General features: G+C 47.2%; 1 protein-coding gene across 1 annotated transcript in view; it reads right to left on the bottom strand.

Annotated features, from left to right (window-relative positions):
* PARL (presenilin associated rhomboid like) overlaps positions 1 to 21824 on the bottom strand; it is a 625047-nt gene that overhangs the window by 291191 nt on the left and 312032 nt on the right. The window contains exon 4 of the mRNA XM_069618249.1: positions 20677 to 20725. Within this exon, the coding sequence (XP_069474350.1) occupies positions 20677 to 20725 (49 nt within the window). The remainder of the gene's footprint in view (positions 1 to 20676; positions 20726 to 21824) is intronic.

Below are 21824 nucleotides of genomic sequence, written 5' to 3'. Positions count from 1 at the left end.
GGGAGGTATATTTTAACGTGGACTCCATCAACCGGCCCCCCTTCCTGTACAAAATGGCTCCAGCAGAAGATGGACCCGGACCCGGGGAAGCGGGTGAGTCAATTGCCTGTTGTAGGAAGGCTGCCAGTTCCAGCAGGGGGCCCTGCATAATTCAAGCTTTCCCTCCACGTCTCAGATCGTACATGCAAAAGAAAGAATTACTACAAAATAAAGTTCAACGATCTCACCTTGGGTTCTGCGCACCTAAACGGCCAGTTCTTGAATGGAACAGGGAAGAAGGGGAAGGAATGCAAGCCCAACCTCCGCCCGACCCCGGCAGTGCCTATCTTTCCAAACTGCCTATGCACTCAGCGCACTGTGTAGATACATGAATAATGTATTCATGTGAACAATTTTGTGTGATCTGTGTCTTAGTGAGATTTTCAAAGGCGGGTACATTATGTTTTATAAACAAGCTGCCTAAATTTGAATTATAATGTGGGGATTTCCCTGGTAGAAAGTTAGGGGGCCACCTTTCGTATGATTTCTTCATACAAATACGATTTGAACTTTAAATTCAGCCGGTTTCTTGTCCCATATTTGTGGGGTGGGATTATATACTAGGGGTGTTAAATCAGAGGGAGTACCTTAGAAAAATGAAAATCCACAATAATAATAATACTTGATAGGCTCTTCTCCACCTCACTGGAGTACCCCCTCTTCTGGGGCCTCTTCTCCAATCATGGGAGCACACACGCCCTTCAGGTGTTCAGCGGGCCCCACACCGGAGCAGATTTTGATTTTTGGTGTTCAAGGTGGCTCTTTTCGCCCCTCATTGGAGCAAACCCTTCTTCCAGGGTTCAGGGGATGCTGCTCCCCCACCACCCCTGAGAACAAACCTCTTCTGGGTTCAAGGAGCTCCCCAGCTCGGGTGCTCTCCAGCTTCCCCAGCAAACGTCTCGCCTCAACTCCCACCCAAAAAGACACTGCTTCTTCACCTCAATTTTAGAGCACTCATCATTCTTTCATTGGCTGGGGACGTCTGAATTAATTGATTATTTGGCTTCCTATTCCATGCCGGGCGAAGCAAGTCTTTAAAATGCTTGGCAACATTTTGGATTTCTTTCAATTGGTTTCCAAGTGCAGGAGCCGTTTGTCTGCTGTTTGGCTCCTGCTGTGCCTCATATGACTGTTCCCCCAGCACAGAAGATAGTTTTGTCGATTATGGTTAAAAGGGTATCCGGTAATAATATCCCCATACATAATGTTGCTGGGAAAAGCCATTAGTGACATTATATATGGTGACATTATGCATGGGGACGGGTTGCAGGGATGTCCCCTTGCAACAACAAAAAAATATTCAGGGGTTGCAGAGGTGTCCCCCGCATGTTAAATGTAATAGTGTCTCTGCAAAAAACTGCAACTTTTTTGGCAGGAGACATTTTTGCAGGGACATTATACATGGAATCGTTAAAATGACATCCCAAAGTACAGGACAACCTCTAGTAATCTCCCACCTGTGCAAAAACTATTTTCCCTTTGAGTGAGGTGGAAGGGCTTATTGTTCTTCTTAAATGCTTCTGCAAAAGCAGGATATTCCGATTGCCTTGGTTCCCTTTACCCCCAGATGACCACCTCTAAACCTTTCCTTCACTCTAATCGTTCTATGCCTGTCTCAAACTCTTCTCTCTTGCTCTCCTACTCTCAACTCCCTTCCTGCTCCCCCTCCAAAATTACCTTCAATTACTCTCTCACTCACTTATACCAATAGCTAAATTGTTACCACACTCTTTGTCCCAACACCTTACCTTCACTCTCTCCAAATACGGCAAAAGCCTCCTCCCAGTCCTCCTCCACCTGCTACACCCACCCCTCTGGAATCTTGGTCTTCCACCGGCTCCTCTAACCTCACCTAAACACATGTCAGTGCGTTCTGCTCCCGTCTAGAAGCTTCCCTCCGCTCCCATTGCCTACCTGGGTCAGATGCTTTCCTGGGCCAATTTCTAGTTTGTTTAATCCATCTCCACCCCTTCTGGGCGGAGACATCAAGTGGAAGAATTCATAAGGGCCGTTAGCTCTACCCACTTTCCAGTCTCCATTTTCCTCAACCTAGCAATTATGTCACTGATACTTTGTTCCCTAGTCCCCTTCTATATCGAGTAATTCACTGTTCAGGCGAGGTTTGGGGAGTGTTCCTGGATCTCCCCTATTCCTGTGCAGTCCCTTGACAGTTCCAGTTTTCCTACCGCTGTCCCGGTTACAGGTTTTTACACTGAATGTTTTACACCTAAAGTATTTTTCATCGAAATTCTTTCACCTAAAACTTATTTACCTAATGTAGATTCACATAACGAAATGTGTTTATCTAATGAAAATGTTATACCGAAAAGATGTTACTGTGTATGTTAGGCAAAGTTTGTATGCAGTACCCTTTGGGACCACTACATACAACTAAGACTACAGGTGTAAGCAAAACCAACCTTTGGTATAAGTATGTACTACAAAGTTGTGTGGTAGCGTTGCTGAGCAGCCAGGTTTATCTCAAGAGGGTATGTGAGCTGTAAGGGTGTTACACAGAGGTCTATAATTACAAGTATTCAAATAGACTCTTATACTCAAGGTTTCTCAGTAAAACACGTATTCATTTATTTCACAGTCAGTTATAAAACATTCACTAGAAGGAGGCAATCTATAACACACAAAAATATACTTCAGAACTTCACAATATCATGTTCTGAGGCATTTAAACTACTTTGAAGGAGGAGCAAAATTGCATTCAGAGCATTTGAAGTAGGAGCAAAAAGGCATAAGTTACTAAAACAAATATTCCAGTTACTCTTAAACAGTGCAAATAGTTTGAGTTTCCCAGAGGAGCTGATTCAATGCAATAGGTTAGGCCAAAGTCAATGGGCTAAAGTTTTGTATAGGATAAAGCAGTTCTGGAAGTTAAACGGAAAAGTCTTTGCCAAAGTTCTCAGAAGTAGTTTGTAAAAGAAAGATTCATATGTTGGGTCACAAGCTGACTAGGCCTGCAAGTTGCCGAAGTTTCAAGCACTTTCGTAGTGAGAGGTAAGTTCTCTCGGTCAGGATTTCACAGTACCTTACAATGAAGAAAAAGATGCAGCTGAAGGGTTCCTAGTCATTCCATCGACATCCATAGCATTGACAGAACAAGTCATCGAAAAAAAGTGCATCGAATGCATTTTTTTAATGCACTTTTTTTTAATGGTGGCCCCCCCAACCACGCTTATTTTAGCATTTAAAACCCATTAAAACAAAAATAAACCCTTTACCTTCCAAAAACATGTATTTGCTGCATTTTTTTCGATGCTATTTTTTCGATGCATTGGTCTGTCGTTGCTATGGATTCAATGCAATGACCAGACAGCTGAAGACGTCTGTTCCTGAGCCTCAGTCGTGGGGGGACTACTGCAATGCACTGGGACTGGTCAAAAAGCTGGCAAAGGCAAATCTTCAATTCCAGTAGCTGTCGTCAAGCACACAAACTGGTGTCCTTCTCCCTGGGTAGTCTGTTTCCTGCAGCACTCTGAGGAAAATAAACCAGCTCTGAGAATGGTATCCAGGTGGCTTACAAGTTGATTGGTCCCACCAACTCCAAAAGGGAGAAGTCGTCCTTGAAGGGCTTCTCTGTCAAGAGGAACTTGGCAATTCGGACCTGCAGCAGGGCTTCATCGGGCAAACCAACGGTCCAGGAGTTGCAGCAGCCGTTCTCTTCCAGCTCGTCTTCGGTTCTTTTGTTCCAGTGGTCGACTCTGCCTTCCAAGCCAAGAGACTCGCCTTTTAAACAGTTTTCTCCCATTCATTCCAGCCTACCTGCCACTCACCGAGCAGGATGGCTGTCCTTTCCGGACAGTCAGCCAGCCAATCACGCCAGAGTGCATTTGGGTCTCCTAGTAGACTAAGCACAGGGAGTTTCAGCCACCTCCCTCACTTTCTACCCAACCAAGACACTCAGGCGCCAGAGGCGGTCTTCAGTCCTGAAGCCCATAAAAGGCGTAGGAACAAAGAGACCAAACCTCTAAAGGACCTTTCCAAAAAGAAATGGCGAAAAAAGAAGACCGGGACCTGTTTAAACAAAGGGGCCTCGGATGCCATCTTGAAAAACACGGGTCCCGCGATTTAACGCTACCGGTGTTCGCGGTCTGGAAAAATCATGGTAGTTCGTTGTAAAACCACTGCCACCAGCCATTTCGAGAGGAAAGGGTAGCATTTGACTGCTACATGAGTTTCTAGACATAAGGGATACTAAGTAACCCCTCCAGCACTCTATTGTAAGATAGGGTGTGCTGGGTCTAGGAATTTGAATAGACTAGTAAAGTCAATTTCACATTACTTTCTCTGGGAAACAGTAGTTTATCCCAGAGAAGGATTTTAAACCTTGGGACAGCCTAAAAGGCTTCCCTGTGTCACTGCACTGAGGGTGCTGTGTGACACATGAAAAGATGATGCCTATCAAGTTGTCTAAAACTCCACAATCAAAGAACACAAGAGTAAAACACGTTCCAAATACATGAGAGAGTGGAAAAAAAGGCTCACACTCTCTCCAGGTTCAAAAAATCAAGTCCTCAAAATCCAGCAAAGTTACTGAGGGACTCTAAGGTTATGGGAATTAGCACATTTATGAGAATTCTCCCAATAGTGTATAACAAAATTCATTTTTTAATTTTTTTTTTATTTGAGGTCCCATCCCAAGCCCCCGTTTCCACCCTTAAAAACACCCCAAACATTCCCAAACAAATTTAACCCTTTAACCCACCCAAAAATACATTATACCTTAAACATTTTTTATGTTACATTGTTATATTTAAAAACAATGTAACATTAAAAAGTTAACATTTGATATAAAAACATTCAGTGAAAGATATTTCGATGAAAGTCTTTCACTAAGCATTTTTAAGTGAAAAAGCTCTCGATGAAAATTTTGGTGAATAGTCAGTATACCCACTGTCCCGACCACTGCACTATAGCCAGCCTGGGGATTGTGAAATAGGTGTTGGTCTCCTTCGGTGCCTGAATGGGGAAGAATAGCCAATTTCCATTAGGGTGACAAGTTTGTCCCCAATGGCTCAGGCCAGGGTTTGCCCGGTGGGTCCAGTGTGGTACTTGTAGTTTTTTGCAGCATGGTATTGCTTCCCACGAACCATTATCCAGCCCAGGGGTCTGAGACATCTGGTGCATTCTGCTAGCTGAAGTGTGTTAGAAACCACCTGAAAAAGAAGAGAGGCCTGGTCAAGACAGAGGCTGACTGGAATTGGATCAGAGAAAGAGGCACCAATATAGGTGCATGGTTGCACACTACTGTGAAGATAGCGACGACGGTCCTCCTCAAACCCCGCCCCATCTCTGGGGAAGGTCTGGCTCTGGCTTTGCCCCGGTAGGCTACCTACCCCAGGTTGAAAAGGGTCCTTGCCCCCCCCCCCCCAACCCCCTTGACAGGTCAGACCCTTGACCCTTTCACCAGCTAAATGTGAGCATAACATGAAGAAGCAGTTTAGGTACAAGTGTGGAACAGTGACTCTACATGGGAATTATTTTGTTCAGAAAGCAGCAGTCTAGATGTGCAGGTGGCCGAAAGAGGCCATCTAAATATGCCACACAACACAAGGTGCACTAACTAGGGGGCAAGTGTGAATGCAGTGAGTCTATCTAGGTATGCACTGAGACACAATGAGACACTGTAGACATTTTTATAACTCCAGCACGTTCTTCTTGGTATGCAGGTAAGCAACACACGACTATCTAGATGTGTAATTAAAACTTATGATCACCTGCTTATTTAAATAGTTTCACTGTATTACCTACATATGAGTCGACTAGATGCAAGGTTAATACTATGGCACAATCTAGATATGAAGGCAATCTAATGTGTTGATCAAGTTGTGCAGGCAAAACAAAGAGGCTTTCTAGGTAAGAAGGGAATACAGGGACTATCTAGGTTTGGAGGTAAAAAAAAAACACACAACTACTTGTATGTGTAGTTGATACAGATATGCAGGTGATCAAGACAATCCAATTATGTTCAGGACATGAAAGCAAAATACTTAAATGTGAGGTTAATATCCTGAGCCAATCTAGCTGATTTCTTGAGTGTGCAATGAAATACCAGCGAGAAGCCAACGGGGGATAAGAGGGAGAGGCCAGTAATGAGTCACTAGAGATTAGTTCTTTGGAGACAGGAGGATGAGGTAATTGGGAATAGCTAAAAAAAGTGATAGAGCAAAGTAGGACCCAGAAGCGGATGAGCAGCGAGGAGGACAGAAAGTACAGAGAGATGTTCCTAGAGCCGTGAATATACCACCTGAGAATAGGATTACTTTTGTTGCCTACCCTCTCCTGCAGAGATTGTGACAACATCCACATTTCCATTTGGGGCCATCAGCGGGACGAAAACTGGTCGCCAAAGAACTTAGATGGAGGAAAGAACCAGATGGTGAACAGGGAAGAAGGGTGCAGGTAATCCTGAAACTAGAGATAGAGATTAAAAGAAGACAATTTTGAGACAGAAGTTGGCTTTGTGCAACTCTTAAACCAGAGTTGGGGAGCTGGGAGAAGGTTAAGTATCAGGGAGAATCCCCACCCCACAAGTCTTGAAAGTTTATTGCAAGGATTACTAAATTCATCCACAGGCATAAAATTAGAAGCCAGCCCATCCTAAGGAGAAGGCACTCTGAACTTTTTGTTTACTTTGGACTTTTATATGAGCTGGGAGCTTAGTTGAATTTGAGCACTCAGAATAAAATCAACTAAAGTGTCATGATAAACTAACTTTCTTTATTATTTTGCCCGACAATATAGCATTTTCCCCAAATAAACATGTTAATTTGAAGATTGCGAGTTTGTCTGATCATTTGATCCCAATCACAGACAAGACACATGAACAATTTAAAGTCGGAGAAAAAAAGTTGAAGGAACTAGGCCCAGATTATGTAAATTTGCAGTCGTGAGGGTCCAAACAGCAGTAAAAATGAACACAACCAGGCAGACCCTACCGTCCACTACAGTCTAGTCAGTAGAGCAGATGATGTCAGGGTCTCTGCCAGAGGGTTTTCTGCCATCAAGGATTTCTCACTGGCACAGACATCTGATTCTCTTGATCAAGCAGTGCGGACTAACTTGTAGGGGGAACAAGCCTACACAAATGCGCCAACCATCTCTGTTCAACCAATATGAATATGGAAATCGATACTGACATGCCAGCAGTGCAGGCTTTTATTTTGCGTGGGGAGTTTATGGGAGGGGAAGAATCGCAGGTAACCATGCACTGCTTGGACTCATTTTTTACTTGCAGAATCGATGCAGCACTGTGGAAGGGACTTTTTTTACATGGAAGGAACAAGTTACTTACCTGTAACTCCTATTCTCCAGAATGGGTCTGGCATGAATTCACATGCTCATGAATATTCCCCGTCGTCAGGCTAGGAATCCTCAGTAAAAAGAAAAGCAGTTTCGCTTTAGTCTGAAAGATGCATTTCTGCTCCAAACCAATCACTGTCCTTTGGGTCATACTGCCCCCATTCAATGACAGTCGTCTCCCCAAGCTCTATCCCTGGTGGCCATCTTCAGATTTCGTAGAGCACGTAAAGTGGAAGTATGGACCAAGAAGAGCCAGAGAAGGGAAGGAGGGAGGGTTTGCATGTGAATCTATGCCAGAACCATTCTGGAGAACAGAAGTTACAGGTAAGTAACTTGTTCCTTCTACAGCCTGGTGTCTAGCATGGTTTCACATGCCCATGAATATGATTACATAGCAGTACATAAACACAACCACAGAAGGTGGCAAGGCTCAACAGAAACAATACACCCACCCCCTAAAGCAGACTCACCTCAAACAGGTTGCGTAGGACTGCTTGGCCGACAAAAGGCTCCTCCCTGGAATCCCTGTTGACACAGTAGAATCTCATGAAGGTGTGGTGGACCTCCATGTAGCAGCCCTGCCAATGTCGAGCAGGGGAATACCAGAGAGAAATGCTGTCATTAATGCGATGGCTCTGGTGAAATGAGCTCTCAGCCGGCCTAGAAGAGGTGTTAGCCAGACGATGACAGTGCATGATGCAGCTTGAGCAACCTGGATATGGAAGCCTTAGACAGGGTCTTCCCGTGATTCACAGGTCCAAAGTTCACAAAGAGTTGAGATGTCTTCCGAAAGTCCTTCGTTAATGTCACATATAACTTCAAGGCAAGAGAAACGTCCAGTGAATGCGTAGTAGGGTACGGGAAGAAAACTGGCTCTTTGAGGTGAAATCCTGAAGGAACCTTCAGCATAAAGATGTTCATCCGCAGCACCATTCTCGTAGTGTGGAAAGAAAAGTACGGCTGCTTGCAGAAGAGGGCCTCGATCTCCCCGACCTGCCTGGCCGAGGTGAGTGCCACTATGAAAGCCGTCTTCCACAAGAGAAGCTTCAAAGGGGCTTGACGCATCGGTTCAATAAGGGGCCCCCCATGAGCTTAGTCAAAACCACGTCGAGCTCCCAAGCCGGAGCATTCATGGGTGGAAAAGTGCTGAAGAGGCCTTTAAGGAACTCCTTGACTAGCTTGTGTGACCACAGGAAGGGCTTCCCAGGAGCCCTGGTGTAATGGGATTTGGCAGCCAGATGCACCTTAATGGAGGCGTGAGACAGGCCAGCTTTGGCCAGGGAAAGCAGGTACGGCAGGAGCTGTGATTTGCAGCAGCGTGATCTTCTAAGTCCTGCACCATACTGTGAAGCGTTTCCATTTGTGGTCATATCATGATAGCAAAGAGGAAGTTCTGGCCTTGGCGAGGATCTTCTTGCACTCCAGAGGTAGGAAATAATGCCCAAACTCTAGGGCTGGAGGAGCAAGACTGAGGCTCAGCGATGCTGGATCATAGTGCAGTATCGCTCTGCCTTCTCTGGACAGAATATAGGCAAGTGGAGGCAGTTGGACGGATGTACCAGATCTGCCGTGGCCATGACGACGCAATAGTATCATCTTGCAATGACATTGTCTGAGTGTGTTGATCACACGTAGCAGGAGCAGGATCGGAGGGAAGGCGTACAGGAAGAGCCCCACCCACAGGAATGAGAAGGCATACCCCAGCCTCCTCGACTGAGGAAACCTGCTGGTGAACCTCTGGCAATTGGAGTTGGCTGCCGTTGCGAAGTGTTTGATCTGGAGTTGACCGCCACTTGTGGTAGAGAAGGGATACTTGGTCCTAATGAAGCTCCCACTCGTGGCAGGACTGCAGCTCCCTGGTGAGCGAGTCTGTGTTGGTGTTCTTGGTGCCTACCAGGTGCATTGCCACAGGGACTGTGCTTCCAGGGAGAGTGCCGGAGAACGCGTCCAGCCCTGCTTCCGGATGTAGAACAGGTGGTGGTGTTGTCCGTTTAGATCCTCACCACCTTCCCCTGCAGTTGACGCAGGAATGATTTGAGGGCTTTTTCCTCTGGGGACAGAGGCCTGTGGCGTGTGAATGCCTAGTGTGGGCCCCCCACCATCCTAGGGAAGCGTCCGTAGAGACTGTGGTGTGGTACAGTGGGATTTTGAAAAGGAGCTCCCTGCGTCAGATGTGTCTACACGCCCCACCGATGAACAGATGAACTCCTGAATGAGGGTGATCTTGTCCATCCAAGTGCCCGTGACCTGCAGCCACCAAGCATCCAGAAACTCCTGAAGAGATCCAATCTGAAGCCTGCAAAACCGGACAAGGTGGATGCAGGAGGACATCATGCCCAACACCGATGGTCCACACTATTGCAGATTGCGCCGACGACAGGCGCTGCATCTTCCCCAGGATGGCCAACACCCTCTCCTCCGAGGGGGTAGCAAGGACTCTGTTGAGACAGGGGCCCAAGAACAGAGGTTCTGGGATGGCTCCATGCAGGACTTCTAATAGTCAAAGCTCTGTCAGAAGGCGAATGGCATCCACAGTGTGCTGAACCACCAGCGCATGAGAGTGGGAGCAGATGAGCCAGTCGTCCAAATAAGGGTAGACGTAGATGACCTCGAGTCAAAGATGCACTGCTACCAGAGCCAGACACTTTGTGGTGCCAATATCAAGCTGAAGTGCAGGGCCTTGAACGGATAGTGCCGTCCCTGGACCACAAACTGCAGGAACTTTCAATGCTTTAGATGAATGGGGATGTGAAAGTAAGCGTCCTTCTGGTCCAAGGCTCCCAGGAAATCCCCTTCCTTCAGCTGGTCGAGCATGTGCTGCAGCCTGACCACCCTGAACCTCTGCGATTTCAAATACTTGTTGAGGAGCCTTAAGTCTAGGATTGGCTGCCACCCGCCTGACTTTTTCCATACCATAAAGTATATGGAGTACACTCTGGAGCCCTGGAAGCGATGTGGGATGGGCTCCATCGCCCTTTTTCTTACATGGCCTGAAGCTCCAGCAGCAGTTGGGCCATGTGCAGTTCTTGACGCGCTACAGGAGGAATGCAAGGACACGTGTGCTGGAATTTCAAGGTGTGCCCCTGATAACATCCAGCACCCATTTGTCTGCGGTGATGGTCTTCCACCTGTCGAAAAAGTTTCCTAGCGGCCGGCCACAGGGGTTTGAAAGGGGGGGGCGGGCGGGTCCATGGCTGGGTCAGGACTGCTTTGGCATCTGTGCCCTGGCCCGTGTTGGCGACAACGCATCATCTGCTGCTGCAGGCCAGTAAACGGCCCCTGTAGGCCTCCTGGGCCGTGGAATGGGAGGGCTGACAATAGGGGGCGTTATACCCCTTGGAGGACCTGCTGGACATTCCTCATGAGGTCCAAAATGATAAGCTCCTCTGCTGCAATGTCCCTAGCCAGCGTGCCATTTCCATATCTGTCTTAATCATCTGGAGAGACTTGTCCACAGTCTTGCTGAACAGATTGTCCCCATCAAAGTGCATGTCCACCACCTTGGACTGGACATCTGCCCTGAAGTTATTGGCTTTTAGCCAGCCTTGACGTCAGAGGGACATCCCATTGCCCATCTGGCGTAACCCAGAATCTGTGATGTCTAGAGCCACTTGATGGCGTGATAAGAGGCCACCTCTCTTTCGTGGAACAGGGCAAGGGCCTAGACCTTCTTGTCCTACGACAGGAAGTCCAAAATGGGCCCATGCTTATACCACAGCTCTCTGTCGTAGAGGGACCCTGTACTTTTTCTGCAGCCTGTTTCTCTTGGGAGGGGGGAAAGGCGGTACTTGGCGTCTTCATCAAGGCCAAACCTTCCTCTCAGACATCATTCAGCAGAGGGATAGACATTACTGTCTTCCATCTGGACTCCCGGCGTTGGAGAGGAACCCCTCTTTTGTCTCCTGCGCGACCAAATTGAAGAGGGCGGAGGCCCTCAAGATCATGGCATGAAAGCAACCAACCTCATCTGGCGGTCAGGCTCTGGCGGGCTCGTCGGCACCTAGTCGATCCCCATCTGCCGGGATACAATCATCAGACTCATCAGTATGAGTCGCAGTAGTGTCCGTATCCGTACTGGTGTCGGTCTGTGGAGGCTCCTCCACCACACCAGAAAAAGGCTGATGCAGCGGTATCGTTGGCTGACGTCTTGGGCCTGAAGGGTCCCTTTCCGTACACTTCGGCCTGGAAGGGCTCTGGTCAGGGGTCTTGTAGCACTCTGGGTCAGGATAGGCACAGCAGTAGTAGGCAGCCTTTGCTGTATGTTATGTTAAATTATGTTAAAGGATATTTATTTATACTGTGCACTATCACCAGCGGAGTGGTCCCCTGGTGCTCTGGCGGATGTGAAAAGGAAAAAGGGTGGGATGGGTTTTTAAGATTGAGCGGGAAAAAGAGCAAGAGAGCTATGATATGCTGTTGGCAGCCCCAGTTCGGTTAACACTGTTCGCAGAGCTTAGGTGTGCTTTTCGGTTGGTAGCCGTGATGTGTTGTTGTACGAGGCTATGTAGTTATGTTTTGTTGTTGTTTTGATGTAGGAAGTGTGTGGGATTTGTAGTGCTTTGGAGGTGTGGTTGTGTTTGTGTAGAGTGTGATTATGTTTGTGTAGACTGTGAGAAGTGTACGCAGAAGGGTGAGATTGTTTAGTGGGGTTGGTTAGTGGCATCGCTATTTAGAAGCGATGCATGATAATCTTCACAATCCTGTCTAGATGTGGAGCAATGGTAATCTTTACAATTCTATCTAGATGTGATGCAAGCTGACATTCACAATTCTGTCTAGATGTGACGCAAGCTAATCTTTTCGATTTTATCTGGATGTGACGCAAGCTAGTATTGCAATTCTAAGTAGATGTGATTCAATGCTAATCTTCCCAATTCTGTCTAGATATGACAGAGATAATATTTACAATTCTGTCTAGGTGTGACACAATGCTAATCTTCACAATTCTGTCTAGATATGATGCAAGTTAGTATTACAATTCTTTCTAGATGTGACGCAATGCTTATCTTCACAATTCTGTGTAGATGTGACGTGAGCTAATCTTTACAATTCTGTCTAGATGTGACGCAATGCTAATCTTCACAATTCCATCTAGATGTGATGCGAAATGCTGCTATCTGTCACAATCAGGCAAAATGTGAAATGCTGCTATCTGTCACAATCAGGCTATCTGGCGCAATCAGGTTATCTAGCACACTCAGGTTAAATAAGTGCTGCTATCTGGCACAATCAGGCTAAATGCGAAATGCTGCTGTCTGGCAATTTGGGAACTTTTTCTTTGTTCACAATCAGGCAATCTGGCGCAGTCAGGATAAATGTGAAATTTGGCTATCTGGCACAATCAGGCTAAATGTGAGATGCTGCTATATGGCCCCCTTGATCTTACCCGAATCTTATCGGGAATGAGGCGACGATGGGGACCACCACCTTCACAGGAGCGTCGGCTGATGATGCAGGCAGAGCCGCAGCAGCGGCTGTAGGCCATGGAGGCAAGACCACTCATGGGGTTGCTGCCGTCTTGACCGTAGAGACCACCATAGTTGCCTGGCCCCCTTTCAACAAAGTAGTTATGGTGGATGCTGGTGATTTTGTCGAGGTGAGTGGTAATCACCGGGGTGGACATCCTGGAAGATGAAGCAGTCGACGAAGTCGTGGTCTTGGTCACCGATTTTGTCCTTGACAGGGGGCGAGAGGAGCCACCTGAGGACTTCTCCTTTGTAGCCCTTGTCCAAGAATAATCGAAGCTACGAAGGGGTCATGGACTTCCAATTGGAAGGAGCACCCCTAACTGGCAAGCTCGCCGTAGACAGGGAAATGTCCTTCCAGAACTGGGTACAGCAGCAGCGGCGACCCCAGTGAAATCTACAGTGTGGTCCTTAGCCTTCTTTTAGACCCCCAGGGAAGGGGCTTCCTCAAAGGAACTCAACCTCTTCTCATGGATGAGGCACTACCATGCTCGGAGGCCGCATTAGAGGCATTCCACAACTTGAGCGCTAACCTGCTCTCACTTTCCTTTTTCGCTTTCCTCGAAAAACCTCGGCTAATCTCGCATTTTTCCTCATCATGGTCTGGATGCAGGCAATACAAGCACTTGAGGTGCCGATCCTCGACATAGACATTCCGTTTTCCACATATCGTGCATATCTTGAAGAGGTTTCTCGTCTCTTCTTTTCTGACATCGTAGAAGGTGTGAAGTAGGCCCAAGCCTGGGCCTCCGACTTGACTAAGAATTGGCGATGAAGCAGATCTTTGCCAACAACGGATCCCTGCTGCCAGCAGTCGATCAATGATTGACAGAGGAACAATAGAGGAAAAACAAACAAATGTATAAAAAAAAACATGAAAAAATGCTAAAACTCAAAAAGAGCAAGATGAGAGGACTCCCAACAGTGAAACGTGTGGTAAAAATCTGAAGATGTCCACCAGGGGTGGAGCATGGGTAGATGACTGTCTTTGGATGGGCGCAGCATGACCCAAAGGACAGTAATTGGTTTGAAGGAGAAGAACAAGTTACTTTCTTACCTGGTAACGTTCTTTCGACGGGATGTTCCTCCGACGTATTCCTTATCTTTGATATACGTTTCCAGCTTGCTGGCCTCAGAAATTTTTTCTCTGTAGAGGGCGCTGCGCATCGACGTCCGCCGAGTCGATGTCCCTCGACGGCCACCGTATCGGCGCCCATGTCACCATGCCCATAAATAGACACGCGATGCGTCCGTTGCTCAGTTCCGTTTTGTAGTATAAGAAAGACATGCCTGAATTGGTTAGTAACCTTGAAGGGGCGAAAGCTGCAACCACAAGGGAAGTTATCATTGCGGGGATGGATGGGAGGGGCGATAAGGAATACGTCGGAGGAACATCCCGTCGAAAGAACGTTACCAGGTAAGAAAGTAACTTGTTCTTCGAAGGGATTGTGTCCTCCGACGTATTCCTTATCTTTGATAGACTCCCATAGCAGTGGTATGTAATTGGAGGAGGGAGTGATAGTGTTATATATCCCTTTAGGGGTGGACCGAGTGTAATACGGCTTTGCCAAATCTGGTCTCTTGAGTAGTGGAGGAATCCAGGTTGTAAAATTTTGTGAATGTATGTGCGGACGACCATGTGGCAGCCGCACATATGTTCCGGACCGGTACCCCTCGCTGGAGAGCCGAAGAAGCTGCAATACCCCTGGTTGAATGAGCCCTGAGGTTTTGGGGTGGCTCTTTCCCTGCTAGTCTATAGCATTCCAGTATGCCCAAGATAATCCACCTGGAGATGGTTTGTTTTGTTATGGGTAGTCCCAACTTGTGACCCGAGTATCCTACAAACAGCTGGTCTGCTTGCCTGATTCTAGCCATTCTGCTGATGTAAAAGCTGAGAGCTTGCATAGGGTCCAGCCTGTGTAGCCTTTCCTCCTCTTTCCCCGGATGGGGAGGAGGGTAGAATGAAGGCAAGGTAATTTTCTGAGTAATATGGAATTCAGAAACTACCTTTGGGAGAAAATTAGGCTTCACCTGGAGGACAACCTTGTCCTTGTGGAAGATTGTATGTGGGGGTTTACAGGAGAGAGCTTGAAGCTCACTCACCCTTCTAGCCGATGTTAGTGCTACAAGTAGGACAGTTTTAAGTATGAGAAATCTTAATGCACAAGAGTGAAGTGGCTCGAATGGAGTGCCCATTAAGAAGTTTAAGACTAAATTTAAGTCCCATAATGGAACCTGGAATGGTTTTGGAGGGTAAACATTAGTCAGACCCTTGAGAAATTGTATCACTAGAGGAATTTTGAAATACGATGGTTCCTCCGCAGTGCGCTTGAAGATAGAAAGCGCTGCGAGATAGCCTTTTACAGTGCCAACTTGAAGGCCTGAGTTTGCCAAGTAGAGTAGAAACGATAGCACCGTTGGTGTCCCGCATGAAAAAGGGTTGATATTCTCTTCCCTACACCAGCTGCAAAACTTGTTCCAACGGCAGCGGTATAAAGACTTTGTTGCTGGTCTTCTGGCCGAAAGCAACACCTCCATGACGTTATCAGGGAGATCCCAATCTTTGTACCTCAACCTTTCAGAAGCCAAGCGTGAAGGTTGAGGGTTCTGATGTCTGGATGGAGAACCTGACCTCCCTTCTGCGAGAGAAGATTCTCTTTGAGTGGAAGACGGATTGGAGGACAGATGGACATATCTAGAAGGTCCGGGTACCATGTTCTCCTGGCCCAGTCCGGGGCAATTAGGATCATAGTTTTCTGGAATCTTCTCAACCTCCTGATCATTTGAGGAATAACAGGGACTGGTGGAAACGCGTAAAGGAATGGAAACTCCCAGTCCACTACGAACGCGTCTCCCAGAGCTCCTCTCGGGGGAAATTCCCTTGAACAGAACAGATCGCACTTCCTGTTGGTGCTTGTGGCGAACAGATCCACCTGAGGGGTTCCCCAAAGGGCGAAGATCTCTTCAAGGACTTCCTGAGCTAGCTCCCATTCGTGGGAGACTGTGCTCTGCCTGCTCAGAGCGTCCGCTGTCAAATTCTTCTCTCCGGCTAGATGGACTACCGATAGAGAGATTCCTTCCCGAATTGCCCAAAACCAGAGCTGCATTGCCTCTCTGCACAGTGGTAGTGAACCTACGCCTCCTCTTTTGTTGAGGTAGTGCATGGCCACCGTGTGGTCTGTCATTATAAGGACATTTCTCCCCTGTACTGATGGCAGGAAAGCTTTCAGCACTAGTCTGATCGCTCTCAGCTCTAATAGGTTGATATGTAGTCTGGACTTCGATGGAGACCAACGACCGCTGATGGCCAAGTCGTTGGCATGGGCTCCCCACCCTGTGAGCGAGGCGTCTGTGACTACTGTTATCTCCGGCCATGGTTGCCAAAACAGTTCTCCTTTCAAGATGTTCTCTGAATAGGCCCACCACTGAAGGTCCTGGGCTACCTTGTCCGGAATCCGGAAGAGGTCTGACATTCTCCCTGAGAATTGTGATCACTGACTTCTCAGTGCCCACTGAAGAGATCTCATTCTCAGGCGAGCCTCTGGCACAAGGAAGATGCAGGATGCCGTGAGGCCTAGCAACCTCAAAAAGTCGAAGGCTGGGAGACGTTAGGCATTTTGAAACTTGGTGACCATCTGTAGAATATCTTGAGCCCTCACCTCTGGTGGCGAGGCTTTTCCCAGGGAAGTGTCCAGGACCGCTCCAATGAACTGGAGTCTCTAAGATGGTATCATCTGTGACTTCTTTAAATTGAGGGAGAAGCCCAGTCTGTGAAGGAAGAGGCAGACATAATCTAGCTGGGTCCGGGCCTGTTCCGAAGATACGGCCCTGATCAGCCAATCGTCCAGGTAGGGATAGACGTGGATCCCTTCCCTCCTTAAACTCGCCGCCACTACCGGCATCAGCTTGGTGAAGACCCTCGGGGCGGAGGTAAGCCCAAATGGCAGAACTCGAAATTGATAATGAGAGTTGCCAATTTCGAACCTCAGGTATTTCCTGTGCTTGAGATGGATTGGCACATGGAAATAAGCATCCTGAAGGTCCAGAGATACCAGCCAGTCCTGGAGCTGGAGGGCCTGAAGGATCTGAGAGAGAGTTACCATCTTGAACTTGTCCTTCCTGAGGAACTTGTTCAATTCTCTTAAGTCCAGGATGGGTCTCAGTCCTCCGTCCTTCTTTGGTATGAGAAAGTAGGGGGAGTACCAGCCCTTGCTCCTGTCCGCTACAGGTACCGGTTCTATGGCACCTTTCTCTAGCAGGTCCATAATTTCCTGCAAGAGGAGCGGATCTGGAACTTTTCGGGAGCTGTTCCCCGGTGGATGACTCTGAGGGATGTGTAGAAAGGGTAGGCAGTAACCTTGGGCAACTGTCTCCAACGCCCAAGCATCTGACGTTATAGCCTGCCATTCCGTCAGATGGTGAGTTAACCTGCCCCCTACAGGTGTCTTGTGTGCAAAGGCCTCAGAGTGGTTTGGGGGCGGCTGATGCAGATGCCGAGGGTAAAGAGGCACCTGCTGCGGTCTTAGTACCTTTGACCCGTCCACCTCGGGTGGATCTTCTTTGGCCCCTTTGAGCCGGCTGTCCTCTGCCTTTTCCGAATGCGGAATAATAGCAAAAGGACTTTCCTCTCCCAGAGGTTCCTGACGGGCGAAAAGGAGTTTGGCGGATAGCAGCTCCTAAGGATTTTGCTGCTGCTTTAGAAGCTTTAGAAGCTTTTGCTAACTTTTCCAGACTGTCATCAGCCTTTTTTCCGAATAACAAAGAGCCGTCAAAGGGCATATTCAAAAGTCTGGCCTGTACATCTGGAGCAAAGCCAGACTTTCGTAACCACGCCTGCCTGTGGATTGTTGTACTAGCTGCCCTGGCCCTGCTCATACTGTCAGCGGAATCGATGCCAGTTTGAAGAGACTCGCATATGGCATCTTTGCCATCTTGAATGATGTTAAGGAAGGCTTCCTTCTCCTCTCCATCGGGTATGCAGTCAGCCGCTGATGAAGCACACTCCCATAATGTGTGACTGAACCTGGCGAGCGTACAGGTGGCGTTGATGGACTTCAACGCCATACTACAGGCAGAGAAGACTTTCTTTGCCATAGAGTCGTACCTCTTGTCATCCCTGTCCTGTGGGACAGTAGGGTAAGCAGTCCTACTGCTGGATGAAGTTGCCGCTTGAACCACCAGGCTCTCTGGGGTCGGGTGTTTTGACAGGTATTCAGGGTCAGCAGCCGCTACCCTATACTTTGTCGATAGTCTTTTATTGACTGCTGGGATGACTTCGGGAGTCTCCCAATTGGAAGCAATTTTTCTTTGTAGGGCTGCATGGAAGGGGACCACCGGGTCCTCCTGTGGGCCTTTGTCCAATATATCCGTTCGATCATCCTGTTGGTAAACAGGTGAAGGCGCAGACCAACCCATAAATTCAATTATTCTTGCCATCAGGGTTCTATATGGTGTTTCTGCATGTTCCCCTGGGTCTGGCTTTACAAATTCCACTTCTGGGGAAGTGTCAAGTCCACTGGCCTCATGAAGCGAGTCCTGTAGTTCCTTCAGCCTCCTTTCTTCAGAGGTGAAATCCTCTGCAGCAGGCAGTGAGGATCTCTGTAAATCAAAGGTTTCTTGGTCAGAGTCTTCTCTTTCTTCATAAATTGAAGAAATAGCAGGGTATTCTCTCTGAAATGGAGTAAAGGCCATTTCTAGGGCTGAAGGAGCCAAACTCGTCTTTATCGGACGAGAAAATGTCGACGTCGTCGACGCCGATGTAACCGGCCTCGAAGGCGCCGAAAATGGCGTCGAAAAAACTGGAAGAGGACTCAAAGATTTCGAGAGGATCGGGATCCTACTCGAGGGCATCGACGACGGTCTCGGTGTCGTGCCGGAGGCCCTTGAAAACACTGTTGGCTGTGGAGCCTTGGTCCTCTTTCATCGGCATCGGCGTCGACGATGGCGTCGAGTCGATCGACCGATGCGTCGAGGAACCCTTCGACAACGGTGTCGATGGCGCCGACCCGTGCGTCGAGGGAATCTTCGACGACAGCGTCGAAGGAACCCTCGACGACGGTGTCGAAGACGGTGCCTTCTTACCCGATGGATCATGGCGCTCTCGGGTGGAATGTTTCGCTGGGTGCTGCGACTCGTGGCGTTTTGATTTTTTGGGTTTTTCACCCGGGGTATCACCCTCAGCTGTCTTCGAGGGGGTCGAGGCCGCGTTCTCGAAGACGCTTAACATTTTCTTTCTGAATTCCTCCCACTCGGTTTGAGAACTGTGTTTGGTGGGACAGGAAACTCTTTCTGGGGACACCGAAGACGACGAGGAATGGGACCTTCGACGTCTCCTTTTCGAGTGTCTAGATCTCGACGAATGGTGGGAGCTGCTTTGAGATCTAGAATGGGAGTGTTTTCGACGGCGAGGAGACGAATGCCTCGACCGACGAAACCTCCGAGGAGGTTTTGGCTGACTTACCTCTCGCGAGCTTCCCCTTTCGCTCCTTCAGGGCTTTCGCCGTCATGGACATACAGTCCTCACACTCCGAACAATGGTGCTCGGACCCCAAGCACCATAAACAAACCCTGTGTGGATCCGTTATTGACATTTTTTTTACCGCAGTCTCGACATTTCTTGAAGCCGGATCGCGGCGTCGTCGGTTCTGATGAAGAAGCCATCGAGAACGATAAAGAATATTCGTCGAATTAGATATAGATTAACTGACTGAACTGAGCAACGACGCTCCGAGGCCCCACGAAGCGCAGAAAAACGGAACTGAGCAACGGACGCAGCGCGTGTCTATTTATGGGCATGGTGATGTCGGCGCCGATACGGTGGCCGTCGAGGGACATCGACTCGGCGGACGACGACGCGCAGCGCCCTCTACAGAGAAAACATTTCCGAGGCCAGCAAGCTGGAAACGTATATCAAAGATAAGGAATACATCGGTGGACACAATCCCTTCGAAATGCAGTTTTCAGGATTAAGTGAAACTGCTTTTCTTTTTACCGAGGATTCGCAGCCGGACATTGGGGAATATTCATGAGAATGTGATTCCATGCCAGACAATGCTGGAGAAAAGAGGCATTTCAGCCATTATACCCAGTTAGGAGGGCAGAGACAAAATGTATTGTAATCCTTATTTGTCTGCATATTTCGACAATTGAAAATTGAAAAAAAATGTCCACCCAACAGGGAAATCATTATTCTGCACTATTGTCCTCAGAATGCAATCTACTAATTCTTGGAGAGATAGAATTAGAACGGTTGTAATGCAGTATTAATGCTATATGTGTAAAAAGAGCCTTAAACACACTGAATGACCATGCCCAAACCAACACCTTTGAGAATTTAAAAGAAAGGTACAGCCTTGTTAATTTAGTTAAATGTAAAGGGTGGGCTTTGGATACCATGTGCAGTTAGAAAAAAAAAAAGCAACACTTGGAACCTGTACGTTAAGTTTTCTTTAAACAAGGCATCAGAAAGACAGTATAATTATTTTCATAATAAACTAGAGAGGAGAGTCAGCAGGGCCAGAAAGCAGTCTTCTTTTCACCAGTAAATGTTTTTCTACATGAATAGGGATTCATTCAAAAAAGTTTGGACTTGAAAAATAAACAAGTACAGTGGTTGTTGCCCAGTGCCTTTTTACCCTCTTGTGTTATAAGAAATATATAATGGGAGATACAGTTTAACCCTGGCAACTAATAAGATCCAAGTTAAAACTTACTAGTTACACATTTTGCCAACCAATTCAGTACAAAAACACAAAAAGGCATTTGCTTGCCATTTACGTATGGTATAAAAAGCATATGTCTACCATATTTTCTTAGCAGCTAGACATAATTTCCATTGAGACATTAAGTTTGAGCCAACCTGTTACAGTCTGTTGTCCTTCAGTCAAGCTGTTCCACCACTTGTTAACCTAGAATGCAAAATAAGTAATCATGCATTATTCAATATTATTGGTGTACAGCAATGAATCATTAATTGTATTCAAGCAAAGCGTTATTTCACATGAATATTGTACTACAGTATGTGGATTCACAAACTGAAAAAAATAGCGCTTACGCCAAAGTGCTTCACAAAAAGCATATTATATACAATTTGTATTTTGTATTTTTGTATTTGTTTTATTTGTATAGCGCACCCGGCCCTGGGGCAGCTGGGCGCATATCTTACAGCTATGAAGCTCTTAAGCAGTACATTTACATAGGATAGTACAGTTACACAATTAAATAGTTACAACAACAATATGCAAGACACAAGGATGAGTACAATCAAAATGCAAAGGGCATAACCGCAGCCGCGAACATGCTAGTGAACGCCAAAAAGCACCTGGCGGTCGAGTTCATGCAACCAGTGTGTAGATTTTCTTTTGAAGATATGGAAGGATGGTTCCGATCTAATGGACCTCGGCAGCATGTTCCACAGTTTAGCCGCCTGGACAGGAAAGCTAGAACCCCCTGAGTTCTGCAGCTTGGGAATGGACATAGTGTGGGCTTGGGCCGATCTTAGGGGCCTTGAAGAAGTGTGTAGCAGGAGTCTGTTTGAGAGGTAAACTGGGGCAAGGTGGGCTCTGGCGATTCTATGTTTGACGGATAGCCAATTAAGGTTACGTCTTGTATCGGATGTGTGTGACTTCTTCGGGATGTTAAGGGCAGCCCTGATAGCGTTGTTCTGTGTCACTTGTAGTTTGTTCATGTTTTTAAGGCTAGTCCCTAGAAAGAGTGAGTTACAATAGTCGATTTTGGACATAACTAACGTTCTAGCCAGGGTGATACAGTTGGGTGTCGTAAGGAAAGGCCTACAAGCAGTAATAAGCTTGCAAGTGTAGGCAGATGCTGCAACAACAGCATTGGTTTGTCTATTGAAAGATAAAGTGTCATCTAAGTAAATGCCGAAAGTTTTAGTATTTTTGGAAGCCAAGATGGTGTTGCCATCAATAATGAAGGATTTGAATGAAGGGTCTAGTTTGTTCAGTCTAGAGCGGGAGCCAAGTATTAGTATCTCAGTTTTCTCGT

Source organism: Ambystoma mexicanum, chromosome 10 (assembly GCF_040938575.1).
Source record: "Ambystoma mexicanum isolate Mex_15411 chromosome 10, UKY_AmexF1_1, whole genome shotgun sequence".
Classification (NCBI taxonomy): domain Eukaryota; kingdom Metazoa; phylum Chordata; class Amphibia; order Caudata; family Ambystomatidae; genus Ambystoma; species Ambystoma mexicanum.
This window is presented reverse-complemented; position numbering and strand designations above follow the sequence as displayed.